General features: G+C 43.5%; 1 protein-coding gene across 1 annotated transcript in view; it reads left to right on the forward strand.

The window, feature by feature from the left end:
- Positions 1 to 20,777, forward strand: part of LOC127445306 (VPS10 domain-containing receptor SorCS3-like) — a 424,873-nt gene that overhangs the window by 152,203 nt on the left and 251,893 nt on the right. Inside the window, exon 2 of the mRNA XM_051705291.1 lies at positions 11,081 to 11,148. Coding sequence (XP_051561251.1) covers positions 11,081 to 11,148 — 68 coding nt within the window. The remainder of the gene's footprint in view (positions 1 to 11,080; positions 11,149 to 20,777) is intronic.

The following is a 20,777-nucleotide window of genomic DNA, read 5'->3' on the forward strand; positions in this document are numbered from 1 at the left end:
TCAGACGAAACGATGAACCCCAGGAATGGAACCGTCAGTGCATGAAAAGTACACTTCTCCACCTTGACGAACAGCCAATTCTCTAGCAGTCACTGAAGCACCTGCTTGATGTGCTGCACATGGTCCTGGATATTCTGGGAGAAAATCAGAATATAGTCAAGATAGAAAAACACAAAACGATCGACCATGTCTCTAAGCATGTCATTCACGAGCCCTTGGAAGATGGCGGGGGTGTTGACCAATCCAAAAGGCATGAGCAAGTATTCAAAGTGCCCCCTATGGATGTTAAAAGCCATCTTCCACTCATCCCCCTTCCTAATCCCGACAAGGTGATAAGCGTTGTGTAAGACTAACTTCGTAAAGATGGACGCTCCCTACAAGAGTTCGAAGGCTGAAGACATCAATGGCAAATGATAGTGGTTCTTCACTGTGATGTCATTTAGCCCCCAATAATCTATACAGGGTCTAAGCGAGCCATCCTTCTTCTCCACAAAGAACAACCCTGCCCCTGCCGGCGATGAGGAGCTGCCAGAGAATCGTTGATATACCTGTTCATGGCCTCCCTCTCAGGAGCCATGAGCGGATACAGCCATCCCGAGGTGGCGAGGTGCCAGGAAGCAGTTCAATTGCACAATCGTATGGGCAATGAGGAGGAAGGGTCGTGGCTGGCTGATTACCGCCCTCATGTCATGGTATGTCAACGATACTCCGCATAATTCTGTCGGTTCATCCTGCAACGAAACACAAGACTGGACAGGGGAAACAGCAGAGCTAAAACAGTGTAACAAAAAATAAGGACTCGAAGCAAGAACAGAGTTGGTTGACCAGTCTATGTGTGGGTTGTGCGCTACTAACCAAGGAGGCCCCAACACTACCGGTGCCGATGGAGACTGGATCAGGTAGAAAGACAACTGCTCCGTATGATTCCCAGAGACGAAGGTGACTGGCTTTGTGGATTGAGTGATGACGGACAGCGATGTTCCACTGAAGGTGTAAGCTGTGATGGGTTTATCCAACTGGACCATAGGAAGATGCCATTTAGAAGCCAAGTCGAAATCCATGTAGTTCCCTTTGGCTCCAGAATCGACCAAAGCAGAAATAGTGTGACAAGCAGATCCATACTGCAGCCGGGCCGGGAGAAGTGTGCAAAGTCCAGGGGTTTTGTCCAAAGGTGTAGCGCTCGCCAGTAACCCCTCTCCAACTGACGAGCGATGTCTTTTGACAGGAAGCAGAAAGATGATCAGATCGATCGCAGTTAAAACACAGTCCATTAACAAGACGTCACTGCTTCTCCCTACATGAGATTCAGGTTCTAGCGACTTGCATAGGCTCAGTGTCAGGCTGTGATGTCGGTGAGAAGGATGAAGAATCAGATCGAGTAGGAGGATCAGCCGCCAGGGTGGGTGGAGAGCAGTGTTGATGAAAAGCAAGCGTTGATCAACTCGGTTAGCCAAATCCGCCAAGTCATCGAAGTGTGGAGGCAAATCCAAAGAGTAAATCTCATTCAGAATGTTGTCAGAAAGGCCATGCAGAAATTGATCTCACATAGCGTGGTCATTCCACTCATACGAAGCAGCTAGGGTGCAAAATTCAATTGCATAATCGGAAACTCGTCGATTTCCTGGAGACAGTCCAGATAAGACCCTCGCCGCCTCCCGACCTTCAGCCGAGTGATCAAACACTCGTCGGAGCTCTGTGGAAAAAGCATGATAGGAAGCGCTGCAGGGATGTCTGTTGTCCCACATGGCAGTGCCCCATTCGCCAGCCCTTCTGGTGAGGAGCGTAATAACGCAGGCCACCTTGATCGTATCCGAGGTGAAAGTGGAGGGCTGCAATGTGAAAAACAGGGATCGTTGCAAGATGAATGCGCTGCAGGATTCAGTCTCACCTGAATATGGGGTTGGAGGGGGATGCGGGCTTCAAAGTGTCCAGGAGCCAGCGGAATCCCCGGAGCGGGTAAGGAAGCCTCCTGAGGGGGCTCAGCATCAGGAGATAGGCAGAGCTGCTGCACTGTGGAGGTGAGCTCGGCGAGCTGCAAAGCCATCATCTCCAGGGGCCAGTTTGAAGCAGAGATCTGGTCCTGCTGATGTCCCAGCAGGGCTCCAGGCTTAGAGAGGGTGGAGCAACGAGTAGATTCCTCCACTGGGTCCATACTGGCTAGATTGCTCTGTAACGATGCGATAGGGAGAACAAACTAAGGAAACGTTAATGGAATTTATCAATAACAAAAGGCAGTCACTGTGGATGTCGAGGAACCCGGCACCGGCTGCAGCAGCGGGAAGAGGCGACAGGGAAGCGAGTGCACTGAGCCACACTCGGGGACATTCCTTGAAGAGCGTGTTCGTAGGATGAGAGTGTGCATTGTGGAAGTCAGGAACAGATTTGTAGAATCCTCCGTTGAAGCTAGTGAGGTGCAGAACAGCACCCATCTGAAGAGGGCGATACTACTCCTGATACACAGGTATCGAGGTATCCTCTGTGGAAGACCAGTTGACACACAGCAATACTGAAAGGCAACCACACACCTGACACGTGGGCAACCAACAGATACATGAGACAGGACCAACTAGACAGAGAGAGTGAGGTTATTACCAGTGTTGTAGTCAAGACCACCTAAACCGCGACTAAGTCAAGACCAAGACCAGAGTGTATCGAGACCGAGACAAGACCAAGACTTGTGGGGTTGAGACCAAGTCGAGACCAAGACCAAGGCAGGGCAAGACTGAGTCAAGACCAAGACCAGACCAGTGTGAGTCCCACACTGCATGACACACTTACGATAAAATGTGGAACATGCAAACCATAGGCACTCCTCAAATTGATCTGAAAGATCCACATTCCCATAAAATCCCCACAGAAAACAAATGAAGATTCTTCTTCATTCACCTCTTTTATTGCCATATGTGTGTGTGTGTGTGTGTGTGTGTGTGTGTGTGTGTGTGTGTGTGTGTGTGTGTGTTTGTATATGTATCAGTGTACCATGAGATAAATCTATTATTTTACCATCTTGATAAAATAATAAAAAGGCATTGCAGAGGTGAATTGTATGTGTGTGAATTGTCCTTTGTTTTCTATGAGAAAACAAATACAAACAAACACTAAGGAGCTGAAATCAACTTAACTATCTTTATTCAGCACTCTTTTTCCAAGTTTTACCATCCACCTAAAACAATAGAAAAATTTGTGCAAGCATCACATCAGGTTTTCTGGATGACTCTTCCCCTAGAAACCATCATTAAGTACAGAATATATCAAACAATTATTCAATACTTAAGTCTTCACTTTTCTCTGTCTTTTCTTAAACAATATATTAACTTTCCGAGTTGAATGGAATTCAGCAAGAGGCAGATTGCTAACATTAGCTAGCTAGCTTTGCTAGCATCACTTACATTTAGCTTACCTTTATTTATGCTTCCTAAGTGCTGATAAAAGTTTTATGTAGTCCCAGCCATCTCGGTAAGCATTGCATTGCAGAATTTACATACTGCTGTGTGTTTTCTTTTGGATGCTTTTTTGCAGATTAACTCTTTGTGGTTTAGGTCAGCGTTTCCCTAATTTTTTTCTGCGGCACACTTTTTATGATTAAAAAATCCCATGGTACACCACTATCCCACATAACCATCATCGATAGTTTTCCTTTTCAAAAACTTATCTATGCTTTCTGTCTGTCTTAGTAACGTGAACTCGTAATGTTTGAAATTCGGCTATGCAAAAAATGCAATAAGATAGGTACGCTGTATAATGAGGTCACAGATGCCAAGAGCACTAATTGGATAATGAAAAACCAACAAATTTGTGTCTTTTCCAATTTGTAGATTTGTTCTTGCAAATTAATTCTTGCAACGGTACAGCAAATCATTTTATTTATTTATTTACTGTATTTTCCAAAAATAAAGTTGCACCTGATTATAAGTCGCACTGGGTCAAAATTGTGTTGTTGACAGAGAGAAAAAAAAAAGTTGCACTGACAGAGGTTGGATCTGACAGGCACTACATTTACATTTATTCATTTGGCAGACGCTTTAATCCAAAGCGACTTACAAAGGAGGAAATCATAAGCGAATCATCTTAAGGAGACAGTGGTATGAAAAAGTGCCATATTACAAAGTTTCACTAGCATCAGAATAGTATTAAAAACAGATTAAAGTGCAACAAGAATTATTATTTTTTTTTTAATTATTTTTTTTATTAGTGACTGGTTAAGTGCTTATGGAAAAGATGTGTTTTTAGTCGTTTTTTGAAGACAGAAAGTGAGTCAGCTTCACGGATGGAGTTTGGAAGGTCATTCCACAAATGTGGTATGATGAAGCTGAAAGTCCATGAAAGTGTTTTGGTGCCTCTTTGTGTTGGTACAACAAGGCAATGTTCCTTAGCCGACCGCAGGCTTCTAGTGGGTGAGTAGCTCTGCAGGAATGATTTTAGGTATGCTGGAGCAGACCCAGTGACTGTTCTGTATGTCAGCATCAGAGCCTTGAATTTGATACGTGCATTAACCGGCAGCCAGTGGAGAGAGACAAGGAGTGGTGTAACATGCGCTCTCTTTGGTTGATTAAAGACCAGACATGCTGCTGCATTCTGGATCATTTGCAGGGGTCTAATTGCACATGCAGGGAGGCCTGCAATGACAGTGTTACAGTAGTCTAGTCTAGTTATGACAAGTGACTGAACAAGAAGTTGTGTGGCATGTTCAGAGAGGAAGGGTCTTATCTTCCTGATATTGTAGAATGTAAATCTACATGATCTTGCGGTCTTTGAGATGTGGTCTGTGAAATTTAGCTTGTTATTGATGGTTACCCTTAGATTTCTGACCGTTTGGAAGGCGTTACTGTAGTTGCACCCAGCTGCACGGTGATGTTGTGTTCAACAGCAGGGTTGGCTGGAAAGACGAGGAGTTCGGTCTTGGCTGGGTTGAGTTGCAGGTGGCGTTCCTTCATCCAGGCCGAGATGTCTGCCAGGCAGGCAGAGATTCGAGCAGTCACTGTGGTGTCATTGGGCTGGAAAGACAAGTAGAGCTGTGTGTCATCAACATAGCAGTGGTAAGAGAAACCGTGTGCCTGAATGATGGGTCCCAGTGATGTTGTGTATATAGAGAAGAGAAGTGGCCCAAGCACTGATCTCTGAGGTACCCCAGTAAGTAGCTGATGTGGACTGGATACCTCAACTCTCCAGGCTACCTTGAAGGACCTACCTAAGAGATAGGAATTAAACCAGTCAAGCACAGTTCCTGTGATGCCCAGCGAAGAGAGGGTGGAGAGTAAGATCTGATGGTTGACTGTGTCAAAGGCTGCAGAAAGGTCCAGCAGAATCAGGACGGATGATCTGGATTCAGCTTTCGCCTGTCTCAGCGACTCAGTGACAGACAGCAGAGCAGTCTCGGTGGAGTGTCCACTTTTGAAGCCTGACTGGTTGTCATCCAGAAGCTTGTTCTGTGAGAGATTTGATTGAAAACTGCCCTTTGAAGTGTTTTTGCCATGAATGGGATGAGAGAGACTGGTCTGTAGTGTTCTATTTGTGTGGGGTTAATTGTGGGTTTCTTCAGCAGCGGGGTTACTCGAGCCTCCTTAAATGTAGTGGGAAAAGTGCCTGCAAGTAGAGATATGTTAATTATGTGTGTGAGTGCAGGTAGGATGGATGGAGAGATGGCCTGGAGAAGGTGAGAAGGAATGGGATCAAGGGAACAGGTGGTGGGGTGGTTGGAGAGGAGGAGTTTAGAATCTTTAGATTTCCGCCATCTCCTCTCAGCTGCCCTGAGGTCAGTCTGATGTTCAAGAAGGCTGTCAGAGAGCCAGGGGCTGGGTGGTGTTGCACATGCTGGCCTAGAAGAGAGAGGACAGATGTTGTCTAGACAGGTTGTTAAGTAGAGCTTAGTGTGTAAAGCTGTGAGCACTAGGACGCACAAGTAGCCGCCTGGCTTCCATTCACTGGTTCAGATGTCAAACACGCTCCATGAAGATTACAGAGAATCTACACATCGTATCACAGTGTTTTTGGACATGTTTAAAACAGGAGAATTTTTAGTAATCATATGTAACAGTTTCTCATATTCTTTTTATGTTGCATGAGAGAAATGCAACAAGTAAGCCACATCTGTTCATAATATCTGTAAATCTATGCTGTGCACAAATAAACAGCTTTTAGTCTTTGAGTAAAACAATACACCTGTTGTATTCTACTCATTCATTCAGTTCACTGACTGAATGTTTTTACTACAAGTGTGATTATAAAGTGTCATTTTGTGGGCATGTGAGGAGTTGCGTATAATAGCAGACTAGAGTTTGTTTGAACAATAATGTTATGATGGACAAAATGTTTAAACATTGCATAAAAAACTTTGTAATGGAAAATATACTGAATTGGCAACTTTAAAACTCTTCTACCATCTCTATGCCTTCACTAAAATACCGGAAAAAAACTGTATTTATTTATTTTGAGGAATTTGACAATTTTCCCATGGCAACACTGGTTTAGGTAGCCAAACTGTATTACAGAAGATTTGGCTGACATCTCTCAGACAGCCACAGATTCTTCTCCTGTATCCTGCATTTGCTTTATTGGAGTGCGTGTGAAGGGGGGCGGGGAGGGGTGACAGCCGTTAACATTAACGAAAATTTCAAATTAGAAATGAGTCAAGTTATTGCTTGCATTTGAAGCAGGAAGTTTTACATCTAATCACAGTAATGATGTGAACAAATAAATCAGACAATGCACAGGAAGTTTAGTGATATCTCCGCAGTTGTGGTCTTGACTGGTCTTGAAATAAAATCCTGAGTCCTCTTTGTCTGAGACCGAGACAAAAATGCAGTCGATTCCGAGACAAGACCGAGACCTTCAAAAAGTGGTATCGAGACCAAGACTGATTTTGAGTACTACAACACTGGTTAGTACTCAACATCAAACAACAATCTAGCAAAGATACTGAGAACATGACAGGATTAAGAAGAGCGTGAATTAGAGAACAGGTGTTGCTCTGCACGCTAATCAGTGGCATGATCAGCGTTTCCCCGGAAACAATAAATGTTCCCATGGAAACGCCGATCATGCATGCCGGCCGCACCTGCAAGACGTGGGAGAGAAAGTGACAAAACAAATTGCCGAACTCACCGGAGCCGTGACAAGTGCAGCGGTTGATTGGCAGGTGAGGGGTGGCGCTTCGCTGCTAAAGGAATGCAAACAGGACGGATTTGCCTTCAGATGCGTTTTTGACCACATACGTATGTGGTTTTTGAGATCCGATCACAAAACATTTTAGACCCCGTTTTGAGATCCAATCACCAAAAACACATCTGAATACCAGGTGGAAGTGGGGTCTGAGTGGTGCAGCACAGCTTGTATTCAAATTAAACTTGGCTCAACAAACCCTGGATTAGCTCTAAACTTTGCTTAATTTAATCCTTATTAGTTTTACCCACCCTTTATGTTGTTTACATGGGGGGAGGAAAATACTTTTGTCCTAAATATCTATTACATTTTGGAACAGCTACCATCTTTTACTGATATCTGGTTAGTTTGGACTGGTTCAGTCATCAGTGGTGGATCTTTGTTTTATTTATCACAAGAGTTCTGGTGACCTGCTCAAAATGTACAATGCAGAACAGCATCAAGAGGTTGAAGCTTTCCACTGTGTTTGTGAACAACTCACTTCAGCTAGGTTGTCTGTGGATTTTACACAATAAAGAATAGATGCCCTAAGGAATGACAGGAAATTTCATTCACACACCCCTGTTTTATTTCCTCTGGAGTCTTCTCAGTTTCTAAACTGCTAGTCTATATTTTGAGAGGATTTTTTTCTCCCTTGAAATAATTAAATTGATAAGTTATTTACCATTTTTTCAGAGTTGAATAACATTGAATAACACTTTACTATTCTTAAATCTTTGCAAAAAGGATTTTTACGTTGCTCGTTGTACCTATCGCGGCAATTTCCCACATAAAAATAACTCGAGGCGCTAAAACAACAATTTGTATTCCCTTTCACACAAATCACGAGTGAACATGTAAAACATCTCATGACATGTAAAAACTTTTACTTCAGTGCATGACTTGCAAGGCAATACATTTTAACATCTGCTTTACATAACCAACTACATTTACAAGCTTGTTTGAGTGCAATGAAATTTCACAGTAGCTTAAATAATAGAGCATTGCACTTGTAATGCAAAGGACCGGGTTATGAGATTGCAAGTCATCATGTGAACTACAAGTCTTGTTGAAGCGCCACATATTGACCTGGTTGCTTCAAAGATAGCATTTTACATATCAAGATGGATTTTTATGACACTATCGGTTTGGTTTAAGGTTTAGAGTTGGAAGGAAGGTTTTTACGATTTAAAACTTGATAGGGCATTAACCCAAAAAGCGGCATCCATGTGAGAGAAAAGTTAACTTGCTTTTAGCACCACTCACAGTGGACATTTCACCTTGAAACATCCATGATACATGTACATGGGCCTAAATACCATTTTTACATATTTAGTGGCATGGCTGGCCTTTGGTTTCTATGGAGCCACTGGTTCGGTTCACACTTTTTGTTCACACTTTTCTCTGACAAGGAAGCACATATTTCCCTCTCTTACATTACTTTCTTTCTTCTTCTTCTTCTTCTTATTATTATTATTATTATTATTTGTACATTTCATTCACTTTTATCTCTTGAAACAGACACGGTGTAGCCGCTACTACCAACATAACTCAAAGTGACAGCTTGTTTGTAGCCTTGCCTCAAGGAAAATGCCTGTTTTACACCAGGCAATACTATCAAAGGACACTTAATATGAATATGCAAATGAAACCCATCATCTCAGGCCTACCTAGACATGTACAGGAAATACAGCAACATTTGACAGAAGGAAATAGCCTTAATTAAGGAAAATGTCAACGTGAGGGAACGTATCGCAATAGTGACTTATAATCATGCCTGCCCACGGTTGCTAGGTACCACTGGCTTCTTAAAAGCTCTGAAGAAGTTTTCTGAACATTAATGCAGAGAGAACTCAGAAAACTAGATTTACATTTCCTGAAGGAAATACCAGTGCTTGCAATGCAGAAAAAGTGAGAACAGTGTTAGTGTTAAAGGAATATTTTCCCCAAAACACACACACACACACACACACACACACACACACACAAAATCCAGATCTATCTTTTCAATACAATGGCAGTGGCTTTAGTGCCTCACTTTAATGCTTAATAAAGCAGCCAAAAGTATCATAAAAGTAGCCCAAGTCTTCTGAAGCATTAAATAGGTTTTGGTGGGAAACAACCCAAAATGTAAGTAATTTGTCAGGAAAATCTTGACGGCCGTTCATTGGCACTTTTAGAAAAGCTTGTTCACAGTGGTTCACTTTTTCATGCAAGACCTTTGTGATGAGGAGGAGGGTGACAGCCAATCGGTCTAATCAGCCGAGGAGAGGGATAAAGGCAGCCGGTTGCGGCAGTTCGAGAGAGAGAGAGAGAGAGAGAGAGAGAGAGAGAGAGAGAGAGCCACACGCAGCTGCTGTGTGTGTATTTGTGTTTGTGTCTTTCTGTTTAAATTATATATTACTTTGACTGTTCAGTCAGTTCCCACCGCCTCCTTGCCCATTTTAAACCCTGTTCCATTGGTCCTGGGTTTCAGGACCAATGTAAGAGACTCGAGTCTAAAGTCCAACGCTCAATCAGGTGAGCTACCAAGCAAGCAATTCATGTTGGAATAAGTGTGCATATGTAGGTGGATCTGTAATAGGACCACCTACATCTACACATATACAATGTATCATATACAATGTATCATGCGTTAAAGTAAAAGTGTTTGGTATCATAACTTACCAGGAGGTGAGTAATAGAGCGAAAAATTATTGTTTATAAAGTCATAATCAGCATTTGTACTTGTGATTTGTGTGACAAAGTATAAAACGCACAGTTGTTATAGCGCCTGTAGTGTGCATTTCACCAGGAAACTGCTACGAAACTTAGAAAGCGGCACGTTAAAGTCAGTTTGCAGAAATGGATATAGAGTAAAGTTCATTCTGAGACCAGGTTGAAAGTTTTATGACAAACTTAGCTTTCAGGATTTAGTTTGGGCATTGTCATGACATTCAGTATAGTATTTATTTTTAGTCAGCTGTGTTAGAATCAGCACAATGTGAAAAAGTCATTGCTTTGTAAAGGCAGCTGTATAGTATTTGGTGAAATAGCTGCAAGGAATGAAGACCAATCACAATTCCGTATGAAAAAGGCTGTCAGAAAGAAGACCAATCTGAATTCATATGCACATATTTCGATTAAATCATCACTGTTGGTTACATTTTGAGTTCTGAACATTCTATTTATATAAGTCAATGGGAGATTTTTCAACTTTAGTCATACCTTTCTTGGGCCACGTCCACACTAAAATGTTTTAGGTTGAAAATGACACATGTTGATTTGCAACAATGATTTGAAACTAACCATCAGTGGAGTGAAAATGTAATGTTAGAGGGAAAAATGCAACCTCCGAATCATGCTTGTCACTAAGTACGCGAACGTGATTACTTCCTGGTTTCAATATGAGATCTTAACCCATGTCTCACATGCTGCTGACACAACGTGCTCCTTGTCACGGCACAGGGAAAGGCAAACATGGAAGATGGCGCTTATCAGTGAGTCTCAAAATGTGGATGATCCTTGGATACTGGAACTCTTGGAAACAACATGCCGACTTCCCTTGTGATCATGCTAGCATACTTTGGAAATCAATGATGTTAGGACACTGAAAACTGGAATTTTCAAACAAAAATGCCTTAGTGTGGACATGGCCAAAAATAGAATGCTTTTAAAATTGTTGGATTTGTGTATCATTTTCATGGTTTTCTTTTTGGCTCTTACAAACTAAATCATAAAACTTCTTGAACGAACCACTAAAACTGTTCTTTTAATGGCAACTTGCAATATATGCAGTCTCCTGTAGGTTGCTTTGCCAAAAATGTGTCTGTTATAAATGTAAATATGTTAGTGGAATGTAAGAAATGGATATTTATCAATAAATAAATAAATAAATAAATAAATAAATAAATAAATAACTCGATAAAAATTGATTTATTTTATGTTGTTTATCTTTTCACAGGTGATTCTGATCCTCACCAAGCTGTATGACTTTCACCTTGGCAGTGTTACAGAAAGCACTCTATGGAGGTGAGATAAAGCTCCCTGCTTTCTCACCCCATCTCTTTCCTCCTGTCTAAGCCCTTTTCCATTCTCAATTACCCTCTCTGTCCCTGCTTCCACCCACACATATTCATGACCAAGAGCTGTCTTTTGCCTTCATTTGCTACATTCATTACATGCAATGTTAAGATGCATTTTTTTCCTAGCATGCCCCCCTCCTCTTCTGTGTCTCTCAGATGTTGTTCTTTCCAGCATGCAAATTATGTTATTGTTTTGTCTAAGATTAGCGAGAGACAAACGTTCAGACATATATGGATGTCCCTCCATCTCTTGGAAAAGAGAAAGACACTCCACATTTAGAAACCACGTCATGAAAGCTGTTTAGTTTTCACCTGTAGTTGGGACTATTAGTAAAATAGTAATTTCCTGTTTAAACATCTACTACTGAATGGAAAGTGAACTATATCCATATTTAGAGAAGAAAAAGGGCTTCAAACATTTTCCTTGGCACATATCTGAACCCCATAAGTCTTCCACAATCTAAATTCAATTTGTTTTGTCATCCCTTTGAAATCCTTGTTGGCTCTGTTAGTTTCTCATATGATGGTGTTTTTGGTAATAATTTGTGCAGTTGAGGGATCTGAACAGTCTTATCCTCCACATGCTCAGTTGAACACTTCAAATCGGATGGAGCGAAGCTTCGTATTGAGGTGCTTAAATCTGATGAGTTGAGAAGACATCTGATTTTAGATGACAAGTGTGATGAGCTGCTGTAGGACAGAGTGATTTTAAGGTTAATTATTTTTTTAGAATATACTAAAGGATTTTTCTTATTCAATGACATCTTAGTTCTGGTGTAATATGAGAATAAAAAAATTAGGATGTGACAGGTGTTTATTATTATCATAATGCAAATATGGTATGTTGAATTTAAAGGTTACTTCAAATTACTTCAAAAAACTTGACTAAACTTAACTTAATTTGACATGACTTGGCTTGGCTTGGCTTGGCTATGAAACTTGACATAGAACGCTGTACACCAACAACGATACATGCAAACAATACTTGACAATTGACAATGGCAAACATGAGGGTAAAATACTTGGACATGGAAGAACACAAGACAAAGATAACCAATGAACACTAAGAACTCTAAACAAGATAACAAGACTGCAAACAACCTAATGAAACAATGAACCAATGGGGACAAGACACAAGAACATGGGAAACACATGACCAGATCACATGACAAGGAAACCACATGACATGAAACAGGAACAGGAACTAAACTTTCAAAATAAAAGACATGAAAAACATAAACAAACACACACAACCCTGACATAAAGTATTCAGTGGTAAATAAAATTTGTGGTAAACGTAACTATTTAGTTTATTTATGTATTTCTTTATTGTGTGTTTTGAGACATGTCCACCCTGTTATGAGAAGATATAGGAAAAATTTATATATTTTTTAACTATATTTATGTTATATATATATATATATATATATATATATATATATATATATATATATATATATATATATATATATATATACAGTTGAAGTCAGAAGTTTACATACACTTAGGTTGAAGCATTTTTAACCACTCCATAGATTTCATATTAGCCAAATATTGTGTTGGCAAGTTATTTAGGACTACTCTCTACTTTGTGCATGACACAAGTAATTTTTCCAACAATTGTTTGCAGACATATCGTTTCACTTTTAATTGACTATATCACAATTTCAGTGGGTCAGAAGTTTACATACACTACGTTAACTGTGCCTTTAAGCAGCTTGGAAAATTCCAGAAAATTATGCAAGCCTTTAGGCAATTAGCCAATTATCTTCTGATAGGCTAATTGGCAAGTTGAAGTTAATTGGAGGTGTAGCTGTGAATGTATTTTAAGGCCTACCTTCAAACTCAGTGCCTCTTTGCTTGACATTATGGGAAAATAAAAAGCAATCAGCCAAGACCTCAGAAAAAAAAAAAAATGTAGACCTCCACAAGTCTGGTTCATCCTTAGGAGCAATTTCCAAATGCCTGAAGGTACCGTGTTCATCTGTACAAACAATAGTACACAAGTATAAACACCATAGTACCATGCAGCCAACATACCACTCAGGAAGGAGACGCATTCTGTCTCCTAGAGATGAACGTAGTTTGGTGCGAAAAGTGCAAATCAATCCCAGAACAACAGCAAAGGACCTTGTGAAGATGCTGGAGGAAACAGGAAGACAAGTATCTATATCCACTGTAAAATGAGTCCTATATCGACTTAACCTGAAAGGTTTCTCAGCAAGGAAGAAGCCACTGCTCTAAAACTGCCATAAAAAAGCCAGACTACAGTTTGCAAGTGCACATGGGGACAAAGATCGTACTTTTTGGAGAAATGTATTCTGGTCTGATGAAACAAAAATTGAACTGTTTGGCCATAATGACCATAGTTATGTTTGGAGGAAAAAGGGTGAGGCTTGCAAGCCAAAGAACACCATCCCAAACATGAAGCATGGGGGTGGCAGCATCATGTTGTGGGGGTGCTGTTCTGCAGGAGGGACTGGTGCACTTCACAAAATAGATGGCATCATGAGGAAGGAAAATTATGTGGATATATTGAAGCAACATTTTAAGACATCAGCCAGGAAGTTAAAGCCCGGTCGCAAATGGGTTTTCCAATGGACAATGACCCCAAGCATACCTCCAATGTTGTGACAAAATGGCTTAAGGACACCAGTGTCAAGATATTGGAGTGGCCATCACAAAGCCCTTACCTCAATCCGTTATAAAATTTGTGGGCACAACTGAAAAAGCGTTTGCAAGCAAGGAGGCCTGCTTCCAGCAACTTATTGTGAGAAGCTTGTGGAAGGCTACCCAAAACGTTTGACCCAAGTTAAAAAATGTAAAGGCAATTCTACCAAATGCTAACAAAGTGTATGTAAACTTCTGAGTTCTGACCCACTAGGAATGTGATGAAAGAAATAAAAGCTGAAATAAATAATTCTCTCTACTATTATTCTGATATTTCACATTCTTAAAATAAATTGTGATCAAAACTGACTGTAATGAACTAGCCATGGAGACGGTGTTAGGATCCATATACACGAAGTTTATTAAAAGAGACACAAGCAAACACTCCAAAACAGCAGGCAGAAAGACGTAGTCGAAAAGCAGGCAGATAAATCCAATAAACCAAATAGACAGTCCAACCAGGCAAACAAAACAAAGAGATATCCAAAAAGCAGTAAATCTAGAAAACAGGCAATGGTCATAACATGAATCAATAAACAGTGGCAATGGAAAACGCTTGGTAAGGCAGGGTAAATTGGCAGTACTTCGCAATGAACAATGAAACTGCATGGCTATATATACATATGGTAAACAGGAAATGAGCAGTGAAGAAATGGGTGATGATCAGTAATTGGGAGAGGGCTCCCTCTGGTGGTTGGTAGGATGGGTAACAACCTCAGATGTTACACAACCCCCCCCCCCCCCCCCACGAACAACTCCTGGTGTTCTTCTGCTGGGACAGCCACTTGGTCGTGGTGCTGGATGATTAGGATGAGCTTGGTGGAACTCTTGGATCAGGAACGGATCCAGTATGTCCTTGGCGGCTACCCACAATCTCTCCTCTGGTCCGTAGCCTTCCCAGTCCACCATGTATTGCATCTGGCTCCCTCGTCGCCTTGAGTCCATGATCTCTCTGACCATATACGCAGGTGCTCCATCAACCTCCAATGGAGGCGGAGGCTCGGGATTCGTGATTCCAGGGCCAGACACCGGGTGAACCAGTTTCAGCAAGGACACATGGAAAGAAGGAGAGATGTGGTAGTTAGCAGGAAGCTCTAATCGGTAAGTAACTGGGTTTATTTGACGGATATTTCTGAATGGACCCACATACCTTGGACTGAGCTTCCTGCAGGGTAGTTGCAGCTTCACGGCTACAGTAGCTCCGAAGATATCTGCCAATCTCCTGGTTTAAACGTTCCACCTGTCAGTTGGCTTGGGGGTATAGCCTGAGGTGAGACTCACATTGATGTCCAGTTGCTTATAGAATGCCTGCCAAACTCGGGACATGAACTGTGAACCTCAATCGGACACAATGTCTTCTGGTAATCCATAGACTTTGAATACTTGGTGAAACAGAGTGTTAGCAGTTTCCATAGCCATGGGTAAACCCTTGAGAGGGATTTTGAGAATCGGTCAATAATTACCAGTATGGTGGTGTATCTGTTGGAGTTTGGCATGTCTGTGACGAAACCGATGGACAGGTGAGACCATGGTCTTTGGGGTATTGGCAGTGGTTGGAGTAATCCCATGGGTAGTTCCCTGGTTTCTTAGATTGTGCACACACTTGACAAGACTTCACATAGTTAGTAACATCACGAATCAAAGATGGCCACCAGAAGGAATTACGTACCAGTGTGATTGTTCTTTGGATGCCAGGGTGTCCTGTGCTCAAAGAAGTGTGGACCCATTGGATAGTTCTCAGATGTAGAGTTTGTGGTACAAAGTGCTTGGTTGGGGGGCAGTCAGGTGGTGACAGTTTGTGCTGTTGTGCTCGTTGTATTTCTTCCATGATATCCCAACTAATCGGTGCAATGATGACAGATGGTGGTAGGATTGATCCAGGATGAGGTTGCGTGAAAGTGCATCTGCTTTGCTATTCTTGCTGCCAGGGCGGTAAGTAATGGTCAAATTGAACCTGGTGAAGAACAAGGACCATCGGGCTTGATGTGGCTTAAGTCTCTTGGCTGCCATGATGTATTCAAGGTTCTTGTGATCAGTGATAACTTGGAATAGGTGAACTGCCCCCTCTAACCAGTGATGCCACTCTTCGAGTGCTGCCTTCATGGGAAGTAATTCCTTGTTCCTCACCTCATAGTTTCATTCAGCAGAATTTAACTTTCTGGAGAAAAAAGCACAAGGGTAAATCTTGCCTGGGGTACCATGACGTTGTGACAGGACCGCTCCAATCCCACAATCAGAAGCATCTACTTCAATGAGGAAAGGAAGATTGGGGTCGGGGTCTTTCAGTATAGGAGCGGTCGTGAAGCTTGACTTGAGGGAGACGGAAGGCTTGGTATGCGCCGTCGTTCCATGGTAACTTGTTGGGTTTTTCCTTGAGCAATGACATGATTGGTGCTGCAATGATACTGAAGTTTCTGATGAAGCGGTGGTAGAAATTGGCAAAGCCTTGAAATCGCTGTAGTTCTTTGATTGTGGAAGGTCGAGGCCATTCGGTAACTGCTGTGATTTTAGAGAAATCCATTCCAGTCTACCCCCCCCCCGGAACATGAGCAGGGAGAGGGGAGAGAGAAAGACAGAGCGGGAGAGCCAAAGATAGAAAAGAAAGAGAAGGGAAAGAAAAAAATGTGTGGTTCCACCAGGTCCTCAGTTAGCTGGAATACCTCCATCAGCAACGCTGGACAATGGCACTGGACTCACTCAGCCTTCGGGCTCCTCCGCCTATACACACATTACATAGTAATTGCATTGTGATAACAATGTTATTACACTGTAGTATAAGCACTTTGTTGGGGAACCAAGAAAAAAATAACAGAAGAAAAGAGAGAGCAAGAAATATGGTCTCATAAAAAAATGATTACAACACAGTACTAACATAATAGTGATCAACAATAACGCAAATACAATCCCAAACACAAATCCAACTGTTTACACAAACCCAACTGTTTTCACAGAGACTAAACTCTCACTCTGTTGTTTTGTCTAGCCTGCTAAACACTGCGGCTCTGTGCGGCGAGAGTTCCAGTCCATCACAGTGGCTGTTCCTACTGCAATAAAAGCATGTATTAAAAAAAATGATGGCTTGCTAATATTCAGTTTTCCACAAAGCAGGCCTCAGGGGAGTCCTTTCTAACCATTTAAACATGCTAACTGAAAATATAAGCACAACCCTTGCACTTCTTGATATTTTCTTTCTGCATGCACATTTAGCCTGGGTTATTCAGTTTCATAATATAATATGTTCCAGGACCCACACATCTTCATTGTTAATTGAGATCAAAGTTTAATTAATATAGAGGTGGATTTTAAAGGAGCAAATGGTGAAGTTTAGATCCGGCACCAGAAAACTAGACAGCTGTTGACTTTTTGAGAAAGGTCAGGGCACTAGCAATGCTCTGAGAAACGGCATGTCAGTTTTAATGAACAGCATGACCTTAAACAATGGAGCCAGATCAGTCATTTTTCCAGATAATATTCAAAGAGTTTGAACCCCTCTGTGCATGGATGTGAAAGAAATATCGATGCTAATAATCAAACTGACATGGTTATGTTCAAATCTCTGTACCACACTCTCACGCAAACATCCTTCTCGAAGGAAGACGAAACGCTTCATATCTTATTTATGATTCATTAGCAACAAATAGATGCAAAATGGTGCTCTTAAAGTCTGAAACAGCCTTGAAAATTGTCAGGAATTGTTTAGTTTAATCAAATATAAAGAAAGCAGAAAAGTGAATGGAAGAGAAATAACAGGCAAATATGTCAGAGCGAGAGTGAGACAGAGACCCAATTGCAGAAGAACAGTTCAAAGGATTTATTAACAACAAATGTCAACATAAACTGTGCTGGCGAAGTATTAGAATCCCAGCAGTGGCTGCATTAGCAGGAGGCGAGGAACAAGTCTGTGTGCACGTAGTGGGCGCGCAAAGGGCAAAGGAGGAGTGTGTTTGTAGACAGGTGTATGCATTGTGGAAATCAGGATCAGATTCATAGGAAGAGTCTGTTAAAGCGTGGTGTGGTGCAGAGAACAAAGCCCGGACGAAGGAGGGCAGTTGTATTCCCGACATGCGGGCGAGACAGGCAACCAACAGATACACGAGACAGCACCAACTAGACAAAGAGAGCAAGGTTAACTGCTTGACAGCACAAGCATTTGCATAAGATAGACTACATTCAACACTGAACCACATAAATGTTAAACCACACTGAACGATCCAGCATCAGACATGGCACACAAGGGGATTTAAATAAGCAGGAAACAAACAAGGGGCAGCTGCCACTCGCAGCTGAAAGTTGTCAAGATCAGCGTTCCTATGGAAACAATTAGGGTTCCCATGGAAATGTTGATTCCACGTGCCAGCGGCACCTGAAACACATGAGGGCAAAACGTAAATATGTCTTGACCAAAAAAAAAAGCAGGGAACAATGATGCCATGACATGACATCACCGGAGGGCGCATGGCGGTAACCAACAACCAGAGTTGTGCACCCACACAAAGCATGTACATGAAACACAAGACAGACAGGGGATGATGATGCCATGGTCCTCGTCAGAGAAAACCCAACCTGACCAGGTGACAGGACTGTGACAAAATGCATCACCAGTGTCAAACGTTGTATGGGGCATGCTCATAAATACTTTTAAGGATAACGTTTCTAAACGCCATTCACGCTTCAAGATAAAAAGCATGTTCCCTATCTGTCACTCACTCGACGCTGTGTCGATGTAGTGACACTAGGGGTCACTCTTGGGAGCCCCAAACACCTCTGCTTTTTGAAAAAGGCCAATGGGAATTGGCGAGTAGATTTTTCAATTCTAAAAGAGCGACACACACAGAACGTCTTTTTAAAGATACCTTTCTGTTTGTGTGTTATTCCTGGTTGTGGTCGTTATCTCTCCATTTCTGATGGCCACGATCGCTGTCTTACATGTCTTGGCAATGCCCACGTGTAGACTTCATTCATGGATGGGTCTTGTCCTCATTGCAAGAACATGACCATGGCAACGTTGCGGTCACGGCTTGCCTTCTTAAGAAAGCAAGCCACCCCAGTGGCTCCCCACCTCAGTCCTTCTACCTATGGGTATGAGGCCATGTCAGTTAGCACTGGGGGCGATTTGGGGACTCCAATGGGACCACCTCCGCCGGGTAACCCCCCACGGACCTCCCATTCCTCAGCATGCTCGCTTGCCCCGGTCAGGCTCTCTGATGAGACCGCTGGCTCGTCTCAGGGCGAGTTCGACCTCTTATTCGGGGCCTGGGAAGATGATGAGCTATCGAGCGCATCATCAGAGAGCGGGCTCATCCACTCTGACACGGAGGCTTCGGCTGGGCTTCCCCCTTCGGGTGTGGTCGCCCAGTCTCAGGCCGACGCGGAGATGACGGACATGCTTTCCCGGGCAGCCGCGAGCATCGGACTATAGTAGAACCCTCCACTCTCCCCTGAACCCTCGAGGCTCGATGATTGGTTGCTGGGCCCAGAGCACCGTTCACGGCCATGCCCTGCCCCAGTTCCTTTCTTCCCGGAAGTGCATGAGGAGCTGACAAGATCGTGGGGGGCACCTTTTACTTCCCGGTCCCGATCTTTCAGCTCCCCCATTCTCACTACCCTCTATGGTGGGACGGCCAAGGGGTATTTGGTGATCCCCAGGTGCATTTGTGCCAGCAGAGCACCACCACCTGGCATGGGCGCCCGAAGCTCCCATCCAGGGCCTGTAGGTTTACGTCGTCTCTGACGGCTAAGGCCTATGGTGCCGCTGGACAAGCCACCTCCACCCTGCATGCCATGGCTCTCCTGCAGGTACACCAAACCAAGGCACTAAAAGAGCTGCACGAGGGTATTTCTGACCCAGGATTGATGCAGGAACTGCACTCGGTGACAGACCTCGCTCTCTGAGCGTCGAAGGTCATGGTGCGGTCTCTCGGGCAGGCGATGTCCACCCTGGTGGTCCAGGAATGCCACCATTGGCTCAACCTCGACATGAGAGAGGCTGACAAGGTGCGGTTCCTTGACGCCCCCATCTCCCAGGTTGGCCTGTTCGGTGACTCGAGGACTTTGCTCAGCAGTTCTCGGCGGTGAAGCAGCAGACAGAGGCCATTCAACACATCCTGCCCCGGCACAGCTCAAGACCCCGCACCCATCTGCTCGTCGCCAAGGGCGTCCTCCTGCAGTAACAGCACCGGCTCCGCCGCAGCCCGCCCCATGGCCCAGCTTCGGCGTGGAGCCCACCGCAGGAAGCAGATGCCAACTGTCTCAAGGCCGGCCGCCAAGAACCCTAGGAAGGCTTTGAAGCGCCCCTGAGACGGACGACCCAGGGACGAGGAGACCCGCTTCTACGGAGCTGGTAGACAGACCAGTCCATCCCCCGGTGGAGAGCTGGGAGTACAAGCTTTTGTTTCATTTTTCACCGCATGCCCAAGAGGCTGCGGTACCCAAAACTTCAACAAAAGAGTGGTTTCCTTGTTCTCTGGGTCAAATGTCAGGTGCGTCGTCACGACCGCCGTCCACCGTCCCATTTTGGCAGATTTGGTGCTCCAGTGGCGGACCCCCCCGCCTCTTCGCGCCCAGCTATGGCACAAACATGCCCACACCGGGTTGGTTCCGATGGACTGCAGGGACGATAATCCTCCTCCCCCCTCCTCGACCAATCTTATGGTGGGTGTCAGGAGTCAGGTAAGTGCTTCGATGTCTCTGGACTCAGCACAGCCATGGGGTTTGAGCCCCCTCGACGTGGCACCTCACCTGCCGTTACGTCCGATGTGATTATCCCCTTGGTCCCCCTCGCCCGGAGTTTGGACGTGTGGCTCACGCTTTCCAACCCGTCTCGAAGGCTGACCCGGACCGTCTGACTCGGCTAGGCGATTCAGTTCGCCAGGTGCCCGCCCAGGTTCAGCGGCGTCCGCTTCACCT

This window comes from Myxocyprinus asiaticus, chromosome 8 (assembly GCF_019703515.2).
Source record: "Myxocyprinus asiaticus isolate MX2 ecotype Aquarium Trade chromosome 8, UBuf_Myxa_2, whole genome shotgun sequence".
Lineage (NCBI taxonomy): Eukaryota > Metazoa > Chordata > Actinopteri > Cypriniformes > Catostomidae > Myxocyprinus > Myxocyprinus asiaticus.